General features: G+C 40.5%; 2 protein-coding genes and 1 pseudogene across 3 annotated transcripts; 2 read left to right on the plus strand and 1 right to left on the minus strand.

The window, feature by feature from the left end:
* Window positions 1-604: 604 nt before the first annotated feature.
* LOC117188665 lies at window positions 605-1,871 on the plus strand (annotated as a pseudogene).
* A 4,427-nt stretch (window positions 1,872-6,298) lies between these two features.
* Window positions 6,299-6,991, plus strand: LOC117188834. 2 transcript variants are annotated; one of them, XM_033393290.1, is made up of 2 exons: window positions 6,299-6,410; window positions 6,463-6,991. In XM_033393290.1, the coding sequence occupies exons 1-2, from the start codon at window positions 6,312-6,314 to the stop codon at window positions 6,937-6,939; spliced, it is 576 nt and encodes a 191-aa protein (XP_033249181.1). In that variant the 5' UTR covers window positions 6,299-6,311; the 3' UTR covers window positions 6,940-6,991. The 2 variants fall into 2 exon arrangements, with proteins under 2 accessions (XP_033249181.1, XP_033249182.1); XM_033393291.1 differs by having other exon boundaries at window positions 6,300-6,410; window positions 6,482-6,991.
* Window positions 6,992-7,134: 143 nt separating this feature from the next.
* LOC117188833 (TBC1 domain family member 20) lies at window positions 7,135-8,808 on the minus strand. Its single transcript, XM_033393289.1, has 4 exons — window positions 8,576-8,808; window positions 7,727-8,511; window positions 7,563-7,672; window positions 7,135-7,506 (listed from the first exon to the last, which is right to left on the minus strand). Exons 1-4 carry the CDS (start codon window positions 8,628-8,630, stop codon window positions 7,293-7,295), a joined length of 1,164 nt encoding a protein of 387 aa, XP_033249180.1. The 5' UTR covers window positions 8,631-8,808; the 3' UTR covers window positions 7,135-7,292.
* Window positions 8,809-12,014: the final 3,206 nt, after the last annotated feature.

Here is a 12,014-nt window from a genome sequence, read left to right on the forward strand (position 1 = left end):
CCGCCAAGGCCTATAAAAATGGCATACAAAATATCGAACAATAACAAAACTAAATTAAAACTAAACAACGGAGAATAACAACGAATAAAACTCGTAAATGTGGAGTCAGAGCTGCCGAAAAAGCTCGGTAGCTTCCAACTTTTAGGTGACCCCGACGTGATCTCTGTGGACTTAAACGTGTTTAAACCAATTAGTTAATCAAATCAAATTAAAACGAGGGGGAACGTTGTGAGATGCTGCGACGGATCTCCTCCGCAGGACGGCGCTAACATTGCACAACAAAGAGTGGGTGATAGAGCGAGACAGAAAATAAGTTATCACGTGGACGTCGTTCCGTAGCCACTAAAAATTGATTTGACTATTATAATTATCCGATCGTATCTCGTACGATCATTGTATCTCTGGATACAACATGTCGTTTCTCTAGCGCCTATAGTCTCTGACTATTAGACGCTCATAGGGATGGACAGACAGACATGACTCAATCGACTCGGCTATTGATGCTGATCAAGAATATATTTACTTTATGGGGTTGGAAACGCTTCTTTCTGGGCGCTACACACATCCAATTTCACCACATATCTAATATACCTCTATATAAAGGATGTATAGAGGATGTAAATCCTCTTTAGGATCCTCTCTTTCGCCTTCTGCTTCAGCCTGCACAACGCACTGTCGAGATCAGCTGCATGGAGTTCTAAGCGTGGTTCGTTAGTTTTCTTTGCCTCCTCTTTCGGCTGCATTTAGGTCTCTCTAAAATTCGAGCTCGGAACAGAGAAAAATTTCGATCGTTCGCTTGTGCATTTGGTTTATTTTTCGGTCGTCACTTCGTTGCTTTGCCGGCGCATACATTTCGCATATGAATAGTGCCGCAAAAGTGTACATAGAAACATTTTGAACTCGACTGAACTAACGCGTTGCCTAATTATATGGACTCAAAAAGAAGCGTTCGCGTTGTTTCCCAATCTCGCAATTTTTAAAGGAAAAGAAAACGAAAAAAACCAAATTTGCATATCGGGGGACGAACGATCCAACCAACTGGACAGTTTTCGCATCGATTGTGCCTTTTGTGAAGTGAAGAGCTTTGTGTTTAATGACTTTCTGCTGTCCAGAACGTCCACTTTGAAAACGGCCTGGTCAGGACAGAGCAGGAGGAGTTCAAGAACCGTCGGAGGCCTCGCCAGTTCCCACTGAGCCACAAGTAAACCCCTTTGCGTGGCACAAAATCGAACATGATAATTATGAAGATTACCTGGGCAGTGACAGTGAATATGAATATCTGATGAATGTGGAGAACGATGATACCGATCCCGGCAGGATCATTCTGAAATGGGCTAATTCCAATGCAATCACAAACGATTCTTCGCGCCAAATGCGCTCTGCCAAAGTGGACCACAAAGAGGAGTCCGACCAAGAGGGCGACGATTGTACAATCGTAGATCTGGACAATCTCGACGAGTCGACGACAAAGAAACCACATTCCTGCCCGCACTGTGACAAGACCTATCAGGAGCAGAAAACTTTGGATCGGCACATGGCACGCCAGCACAAGCACGTTGATCCCGAGGTGGAAACAGACTACGGGTTCCTTCTTCACCAAGCGCCACATGCGCAATTACTCCAAGGTCCACACGGGGGAGAAGAACGTCAATTCTGAAAACTGAGGCTACTGCTGCCGCAACAAGAAAACGCTGCGCGTTCACAGCTGGGTGCTGGTTTGGGTGTAAGGTGTGCGACAAGCGATTCGCATCTCATTTGGGCCTGCGCAATCGACAGATCGGCCGTATGTGTGCACTGTCTGCAATGCCACCTTCTCTCACAAGTTCCGGCACTCGGATACAAAGAAGTTTAAAGCAGAGTAAAGGCGAATATGAGATCTGTGGTGAAAATGGATGTGTGTAAAGTCCAGAAGGAAGCGTTTTCGACCCCATAAAGTATATATATTCTTGATCAGCATCAATAATAGAGCCATGTCTGTCTGTCCGTCCGTCCCTAGGAGCGCCTAGTGTTCAAAGATTATAAGAGCTAAAGAAACGACATTTGTATCCAGACTTCAGTGATATGTCACTGCTAAAAGTGTAATTCAAAACTTCGCCCCGTCCCCTTCCGCCCCCACAAAAGACGAAAATCTGTGGCATCCACAATTTTAAAGATACGAGAAAGACAAAAACGCACAATCATAGAAAATGGTAATAGCTTTTAAACTGCAGAATCTGAACCAGATCGTATCATTATTAAAGCCAGATTGAAGAAAACAATTTTATTTTCTCTAGCTCTGTCTCTCTCTAACACACACATTTCATTGTCGGATTGCACATCGCAAAAAGTAAGCCACTAGATCTCAGAGACTATTAGAGCTAAAGCAACCAGATGATGTACCCATTCTCCTGTTAGATCTCACTGTTACAAGTGTATTTCAAAATTTCGCCCCACCCCCTTCCGCCCTCACAAAGAACGAAAATCTGTGGCATCCACAATATTGAAAATACGAGAAAACTAAAAACGCACAATTATAAATAATGACCACATCTACCAGATTGCCAAATAGAAAAAATTAATTTGCAGTGGCTACGCAGCTCTGTCTCTCTCGCACACACTTTTTGTCGGGTATATATTGACGTTGACATAGCATTGAGCTATGTTATAGCATTGAGCATTAAGAACTGAAAAGTTTGACCGAGCTATTACATAGCGAGAGTGAGATGTAGGAGAACCAACTTCTTGAAAATTTGTATAAAGTCTTGATTTTATGTTGTTTAGACTGCATAACTCTTTGTGGAACCAAGACGGTCCTATATCTAGCGAAACTTCGAAAGTAGGATGGTAGGCGTCTTCAGGTATAGTGAGCGGAAGGGCTCGGGTTAACAGCACTATGATCCGATACAAAGCAGAGATCAAGCAATCGACCCAAGCAATTTCTGTCTTGAGACAGGTACAGGTCAAGCAAGTCGTCAAAAAAGTCATATCGTGACATGGGCACTAGGATACTAGACTCGTTTACCGAAGACCAAACAGTTCCTGGCAAGTTGAAGTCACCAAGAACTATCATACGATCTTTATCAGATAGCGAGGAAGAAACAGCGGTTAAAGCGGACAAGTGCTGCTCATAAATAGAGATATCCGAAGAAGATGGAATATACGAGCAAGTAATGAATATAGCGAAAGCGGGAAGAATCAGTTTTACACACAGGAATTCCAGTTCCTGTTGAACTATGACTGTTAGAGTCCACTGCAATCAGAACCCCTCCTGCACGTCGAGACAAACGGTCATTTCTAAAAGTTGTGTACCGCCCCCCTGAGTTTAATACGCAAGACTCTATCATTCTGATAGGTTACTAAAAGAGAAGTTCGTTTTTTGGAAGGGTGGAAGCAGGACGGGAAGATAAGGAAGAGGAAGTTGAGGCTGAGGTTGACGTTGGCACACTGGCATGATTTGTAAGAGTTATAGGGGCCCTCTTCTTCTTCTTAGCCTAAACTCCTTCAATTTTCGATAGGCTAGAGCTCATACGCACAGAGATGGATAGAGAAAAGCTGAGTCAAACGGATGAATATGACTTGTGAGGTCTATTAGAATCATTCACGGACCTGAAATCAAATTTTGCTGTGCTACAAACCAGTTTGGAGGAAGCGAATTTTGAGTCCATGTCCAGCGAAATACCTGGAAAATTCGACTCGTCCATCCTATCATTGAGGACCATTCTACAGCGTGAGTTGAGCCAGCATTCTCAGACACGCCCACGCATTATATACATGCCAATCGATCGCGCTTGCCACAGCTGCAGCTACCCAAGTTCAGCGGAGCCTATGCAGAGTGGACAAGCTTATATTCCATGTTAACAGTATTATTAATAGTGAAGCAGAGCTGACTTCTATCGAGAATTTACAGCATTTGCGCTCATTTTTGAGCGGAGCGTCTCAGTTCGTTGGAGATGGGCGAGGCTAACTACAAGCGCTGGCAACCAAGGAAGAAATTGCGGATTGCATAATCCTCCACGAAATTTGTCAGAATTTGGATAGGGCGACTCAATCTAAATTGGAAGCAGCTTTGTCAAATCACCATCTTCCATTTTGAGAAAAATGATCTGCCTTTCTGCAACAAAGAAAGCGTCATCATCAGCGTGCGCTCCCGTTTCCTTTGTGTTGCACCCGGGCACAAACCATATGATTGCCAGCTGTCAACGGTTCAAAGGTTTATTGCCGAATGATCGTCAAAAGGAAATAAAGAGGCTCTTTTTATGCGTCAATTACCTACGAAAGTGACGTGAAAGATTGTAAATCAGGTCCCTGCTGTACTTGCCAAATCATAACGCCATGGTTAAATTGTGTCTCTCCTTGCCTTAAGCTCTTATATCTCAGAGTCCGTCTGATCCTGTTCGATTAGCCACCGTCGTCGTACTGGTCAAAAACAGCACTGGAACTTTCATGATATGTCTTGCACTGTTGGAACTTGTTGTTATAACTTGTTATAGAACTCGTTTAGCTCGAAAAACTAAATCACTTACCACAATCTCTGGCATAGGAGATGTTATCTTTTCAACTGAAGGTATCTGGTGTATCTCGTTCTGAAATCGTGGATTTCAGATTTAGCAACTAGCATCACTAGGCTATGTTGCCCAGAAGATTATGGACAATCCACCTTGCGTCTCCTTTAGCACTGCTAATTGGCATGTACCTTAGAATATTCATCTTACTAACCCTTCGTTTCATAGGCCGCAGTGTATTGATTCTCTTTTCGGAGCAGGACTTTTCTTCGAGTTGTGTGTGGGACAAATTACCGCCTAGACGGGCACTCGGCCCCAACTTCTCGTCGCTTATGGCAGCCCAATCTTCAGATGACACCAATCACAGCTCGATGAGTTGATTCGTCAACTTTGGGAAGTGGAGCACATTTTTGAGCCGATTGCTAGGGCAACAAAGGAGGAACTTCACGGCGTGGAGCACTTCATCGACCATCACACTCGCTTACCCTCAGGGGAATATCTGTTCGTGAGTAATGAAAAATATTCGGCATTTATGAAGGAGTACCTGTCCCTCGACCATATGTTTCTGGTGACCAATGAAGATAGGCAAATATTTCTTGCCATATCATTATCAGGACAACAAAGCTGAGGATCATGGTTGACGGCTCTGCAGCTAAGGTGTTTCACACACTCATCTGATTTCGTACATTTCCGTTTAACCAAATAATCACATTAATCCGCGGCATGAAAACTGTTGCTCGCGCCTTGCTGTAAAGCGGCCTATCCAGACCTCATTTTGTAGAACACATCATGGCTGACCTACCGAATGATCGAGTACAGGATATGCCTGCATGCAGTGTCACTGGAATTGACTACTGCGGTCCTTTCTACTATCGCATTTCTATCGCTCTGTGGGATCTTTACTATTTTACTGTAATCAAATCTCGTCCTCTATTCTCAATTACCGAAAATTTTTAAGTCGATGGTCCGCTGATGTAGTTTCCTGATCCAGACGTTACGAGACTTAACTTCAACTGTGCGTCCTTCCCATTAAGGGTCTTGTAAATAGCCCTGGTCTTTCAACCGGCGGGGAGTATGTTCGGGGCAGCAGCTGTTATTAGCTCTGAAGACATTTAAATAATCTCTTTTTATATCTTATATCATTTTGATTACGCTCTCAGTGCATATGATACTTTCTTACTGCTTGTGTTGCATTGCTTCGACTTTTTCGAGTCTGTGGATACTAGGCTTAAGTTATTAATTAATCTAATCTGAATGCATACGATTTATATGATATACTCGTGCAGTCGAACTTCTCTATTACGAACTTTCGTACAACGAAAGAAAACTGTATAACGAATTCGTTTCCATAACACTGCAATGCTATATTCTGCAAAAATGCATTATATATTACGAATTTTCCGTATAATAATTTCCCCTTGAGATTCGCTTTAGTGAAGTTCGACTGTATTGTAGTTTTCATATATTGTATACACTGCATTCTTTATCTCTGAAAAATATAGTCGATAGTATCGATAGATGTTTGCTCTCATTTTCTAGGTAGGAATTTCCTCTCTTCGTCGAGGGAATTTTCATCTCAAAATGTTGGGACATTCCATACTCCAATACATTTTATGTTTCCAATCTTGTAGAAAATTAAATCATCGATCGGATAAAATTTGTTAGTGTTGAAGGTCCTAGTTACCTAGTAATATTCAAACGATTATCAAAAACGAGGAATATAATCGAACTTGAATACAAATGGTCCGTAAGTATATTTACGGTATATTATGAAACATGAGACTTAAATTTCGGTATATTTCTAAGGGCCGGTCACACTGCTCATATGTCATGGAAATCCGATACACACATTCTTCATACACATTCCCTCAGATCAACCTTAGGATGGACTTACTAAAAAATATAGATAACAAAGAAATCTTTGTCGAGGTAGACCTATGATATTAAAATTTGTTTACCTAATTTTAAATATTTTTACAAGGTTCTTCATTTGGCTGTAGATTACCTTATTGGAAATATAACAGAGAAACAGACGCTACGGCTTTCGCACAAATATGGATTTCAAAACCCATACGATTTTTTGCTGGCCATTCGAAGTTTATCGGCTTACTACATGAATTACAACTTAGATATCAACAAAGCCGAATCGTCAATTTTATTTTCCTACTTTAGTCCTGAAATGAACCGGCTTGTGCCCGTAGTGTTTGCAGCACGACAACCAGAAGTAGCAACACACAAGTTAAAGTGCTCCAAAGGCACCATGTTTTTCATGGAGTCCTTTTCGTGGGATACACGTTTAATATTAGGAGACAGTAGATTCGGTGAAAATGTACATCAAGTAATAACTCTAAATTTGAGCTGCCGGCAAAATAAAACCAAAAGATTCGTATTTTTTGAAATGAATAAGATAAATCTGAACATGTTCATATGCCTATTAGAGAATATGCTTGAAAAATAAAAAGCAGTGAACAAATTCAATTGTAAAAAAAGTTCATTCAATATTTAGTAACATCTTAATGTTATACTTATTGTTTATTTGTAATATTTTTGTTCGTAAAAACAAATAATTATTCACTATTATTTACATTCATATGCCCAAAATAGATAAATTCATTCAATTTAGAATTCATAAAATCAACTTAAGCACACTTAGTTAAAATATAAGAATTCTTGGCCATGCCAATTTTACCTATTTATTTGAAAGACATTAAGACGTTAAAGCGAAACCTCAGCCATACAAATCCATTTCGGACGAATGGGTTCAAATCGGACTATATATCTCGGGACTAGAAAAAAATAAGCATCCGAAACTCAGCTGATCCCCGCCGCCAGATACTGGTTCTTGTAGTAATATGCACAAACGCCAACTACAATAGAAACAGCTGTTGTCACTAGCAAAGACTTTGGTGTCAATAAGTTTGGGAACCAGTGGCTTAAGCTGTAGCTTGGATTTTTGGACACAGAGCGCGTAAGCTTCTTTCGTCGCTCCAGAAGCAGCTTTTCTTCGACGTTCCTCTGTTCTTTTCTATTGTCAGAAGTGAAATATTATAATTTTATTTTGATTCAGAAAGCTGTACTTACTCTTTAAGAATTAGAATTTCAACTTCCTTTTCTATTACAGTCAAGCTGTACTTATCATATAGCTTGCTGGAAGTTTTCAATAGAACTTCAAATGGCAAATCTTCTGGTAGCTGCAAATATTAAAATAAACTTAAATTTCTTTGACTTAATTAAATCAATCATACCCTTGATAAAAGACAATGCACTGATGCCATATCACAGTCCTCCTTAAATATTTCATTTGAACGATGCAGTAAAATCGCTGCCGTCACGAAGATTGGTGTATACATGGGTGATGCAAGAAAGTAGTCGTATAGACGAACTACAGCTTTGTATGAATTTAAACTGTGTCCAAACCAGGTCAAGTACCACGGTAAAGCGAACAAAGTGCCTACCGTAGAACGTTGAAGAAACTGGTAAAGTTCTGGGTTCTCAAAATTTACAACAGGCCAGATAAACATCAGCCGCCTTTGGGTGGCCTCCATTGTCTCTTGCATGCACTCGGAGAAGTGCGTGGTGGACAGTTGCTCCATTATAGCATACGCCACTTCTTCTCCAGCAACCAGGAGAAATGTAACTGCCACATCATGATAACCTTGATAGTAGCGCAGATTCGGATACTTTTTAATAACCCGTAGAATAAGAACGGTAAGTTGGTCCTGAAGTGCAATACGTTGTTCATATGGTATTCCAGGAGGAAATCTTTTCAGAGACCGATTTACATCCAAGACTACTTGGTTGTATTCAGGGTGGTTTTGCAATTCATCAAGAGTTGGAGCTCGCTCTAACGTAGTCACATCAACGCCAGCCAACTGAGGCCACAGAATCCGTCGCAAATTATCGTTTACCAATCCATAGGACGTCAAGGCTAACCTTTTTAGAGTATTCAAAGATATATTTTGGTTGTCGCTCTGAGCAATTAATTCTTCTATCTCCAGCCGTTTTCTGTGCTCATCATCGTTCTCGGGTGCTGTTCGAAGAGATAGAAATTGTTATTGGATGTTCAATTACATCATTTTAATAATTTCTCATACAATTTTCAAAACTAAGAGCAGGCTGATCGATTTTTATTTCATCAACATTGCTCATTGTTCCCAAATAAGCAATTTCCGTAATGCTCTCGCTAAGATATTTTAATAATTTTTTTTTATTTAGCTTTGCAGCAATTTATTTTTATTAATACATTCAAATTTAACATTCGTGAAAACATAAAACATAGGAGATTATATTTATGCAAAAAACAAGATGTGTTAAAGTACAGAAAATTTTTATCGATGTTTAAACGCTTCATCGATACCATATAATATATGGTCTCACTATGAGAAGATATACTAGTTGCGCTTAAATTCTTAATTGCTTCAGAGTATATATTTTCGATATAGAATAGTGCTCAAACAAGATGAGTTTTACTGGCGAAAACAGGGAAGATATTCTCAAGGAAACGATTAAAAAGCATATGTAAACCTGGTCATATTCTACAGTCGCCGAAATATACGGCGATTTCGCTAGAGAGATATGTATCTTATTAAAGTATTACGCTTCAAGACAGGCAAAAATTTATATTTTCTGGAACAGCCTTCTGCTGGTTTCTGACGGGACATTTGACGGTGCAGTAATTGCATCGCCTCTTGCAAGACGCAAGTCATGCATGTCAACGTCCAGAAAAATTAATAATTGTCATTTACAACGAAAACGTAAAAAAATTGTGACAAAATGAACAAAAAAAAAAAAAACAGCGTTAAACAAAGCAAATATAATATGGAAGAAGTAGCAGAAAACTGCATATGTAAGTATTCTAGTAAGTATAGATCTAGAGAACGCCTAGAAGAGCAGAAGGAGCATCACTGGAAAAAGGTATAGCAAGATGAAAGGCAGGAAAAGCTCGTCCAGGACCTGATCAGCACAAAAACAAAAATTCAAAATGATCTTTTGGAAGTGTAAAGACATAAATAAATAAGTTTTTCATAATCATTACGGTCTACACAATATTTTTCGATTGCAGATCGTATCTGTTCTGCGGACTGATAAACCTTCCTGGCATTTGTTTTTTTAGGGCTTGTACCACGTCAAGCAAGAAAATATTTTGATGTTGAGCCACAGACAAAATAAATGCAATAATAAATCTTCCGCTGTTTTTGACGGATGGAGGATGAAGCCAGTGCGAAACGGAGTGTCACATCTGTAAAAAAAAATTCCATCATTCCCCCGGTATGGGCTCAGTGTGCTGAGCCTATAAATATCCCATAGAAACGATCTGCCTGTAGTATTTTCCCCACACAGTAAATCTACAGGGAACGGTGGTATTTTTTGACAGATGTGAAACCTCTATTACCACTGGCACCATCCACCATCAAAAATCCATAAGAAAAAGCTGAGGACGAAGACAACGTTTTTGGCTAAATTGTGATATATCACATGTTGAAAATAATAAATTGGCGATTTTATTGGCTATAATAAAACTATACACATAAGCTCTATATAACGTTACTCTTTGGAATCCCTTCAAAATTGCAGCAGCTCTATTTGGAAGTTGGCTTGGCCTTGGCTGCTTGTAATTTGGTGGAGTATCTCTTGCTTTTTCTATGAGAGTCCAAAGGATAACGTTTATTGTACATATATGTTATGCTTCATTATATAGAATGAAATAGCCAATTTAAAATATTTGAAGTTTCAGAATTGAGACCAAAACTTGGTTTTTTTATGCTCATGACTGATGCCAGTGTGAATCGGCTCTTCACATCTGTCAAAAAATCCCACGGTTCCGCCGCTCCGTTCGCACACATACCGATTTGTGTACATAAGCTATATATTTAAATCGAACTAAAACAATTCGGCAGTGCAATTTAAAAATTATAATTTTATATTCAAAACTATTGTAACGGTGGCGGTTGGACAGTACAGATCCAGGTTAGGTTATTGCTATGTTGCTCGGGCATATCGCATGCAATAACCTTGGGCCAATTATCGATGCATGTCATAGCATAGTTGGGGTAGGTGCAAGTATGCTCGATTTAGGGAACAGCTGATCTAAGCTTTCGTAAGTGCTGTGCAGCGCATCGCAACGGAGCTTTCGAAGCGGAGCATTGGGATCGGTAAGCTCTTATTTAAGCAGTGCCAAAACACCAGTTCGTACTCCATTTTTGAAAATTTGAATCGGTGCAGCCGGTCATTATCTCCGCCGCGGTAACAAATATTTGTACATGTTAAATCGACCACGTGCAAGAACCCAACACGGAAAATACCAAATTAGTTCCAAAAAGAAAAAACCGAAAACGAAAAAAAGAAACTTCGAAAATCCCGTGCGGTGTGCGCTTCGTAAAAATCGGGCGAAATTAATAACAGTGCGCCGAGAAAACTGGCAAGACAACTACCCTGGCGTAAAGTGCCCATATGTCCCGCCTCGCCAACAAGTGTTTCTTTTTTTTTGCAAGGCCGTGCGACCCACATCTCAGCCAGGAGCGAACAACACTCGGGTCTCCTTGGAAAAGTCGGAAAAACGGGCCCTGGCCATGAGCGGTATCCCACCCAGCTCTTCCAAAGTTCTGCCCCCACACCAAACTCCCACCCTTGACGGGAGTTCTCTTCGGGAGCCGACCTTGGTGTGGGGCCGAGATAATTCTCCTGTGGAAATCGTTGGAACAGCTCACCGGCCAGGCTGCATAACCTCCACCGGTCTTAACCCTGCACCATACATAACCTATGCGCCGGCCCCATGCGCCTTGCCGTTGCGGTGCATAGAGAGCACCCCCCTCCCGCCGTATGCTCCACTAACTCACTTTCGGCGACGGCCTAGAAGAAGCCGTTACGGATCCGGTCCAAGATGTTGTAGCATAGTGTAGCTTTAATTTTCTTTTTTTTTTGGTTCCTTCTGAACCCTGCTATTTCTATGTAACTTTCAGTAACCTTGCGTCACAGTCCTGCCTCGATAGCCGTGAAAGTTCTCCAAACTTAATATATTTTGATGGTTGAAGAAAAAAACACTTAATAATAGATACAACAAAAATAATTAAAAAAAAAAAAAAAAAACACAAACCTTTCAAAAACTTGTGTTTGCTAGTTTGCTGAATATTTGGAAAAATGTCTAGTTTTGAGTACCGAGAAATATATTGAATTTTGCTAGCCATGAATATGCAATAGACTTCTAATTTTATGGTGACATGGTGACGCAATGTGGTAGGGTGAGAATTATAGTGATTTTCAGAACCTTCTCACAACTGGAAATCATGGAACAGAATCGTGTGTGTCGACTTCCATCTCAAGACCTCATGCCAGCGATATTTTTGGAACTCACAGACGAAAGCCCCTAGTACTTTCGGGTATGCCCTACGTATGATTGTGCCATTTAGTTTTCGTTTATGCTGCGAATAGTCATATTGTTTTTTTCGGAGTTAGCTCCCTGTAGAGTCACGGGATTCTAAATTTTTAAAGTTTATGTAGTAGGAGTCGAGACGCGGGCCAACGATCCCCCCCAAG

This window comes from Drosophila miranda, chromosome 4 (assembly GCF_003369915.1).
Source record: "Drosophila miranda strain MSH22 chromosome 4, D.miranda_PacBio2.1, whole genome shotgun sequence".
NCBI lineage: Eukaryota > Metazoa > Arthropoda > Insecta > Diptera > Drosophilidae > Drosophila > Drosophila miranda.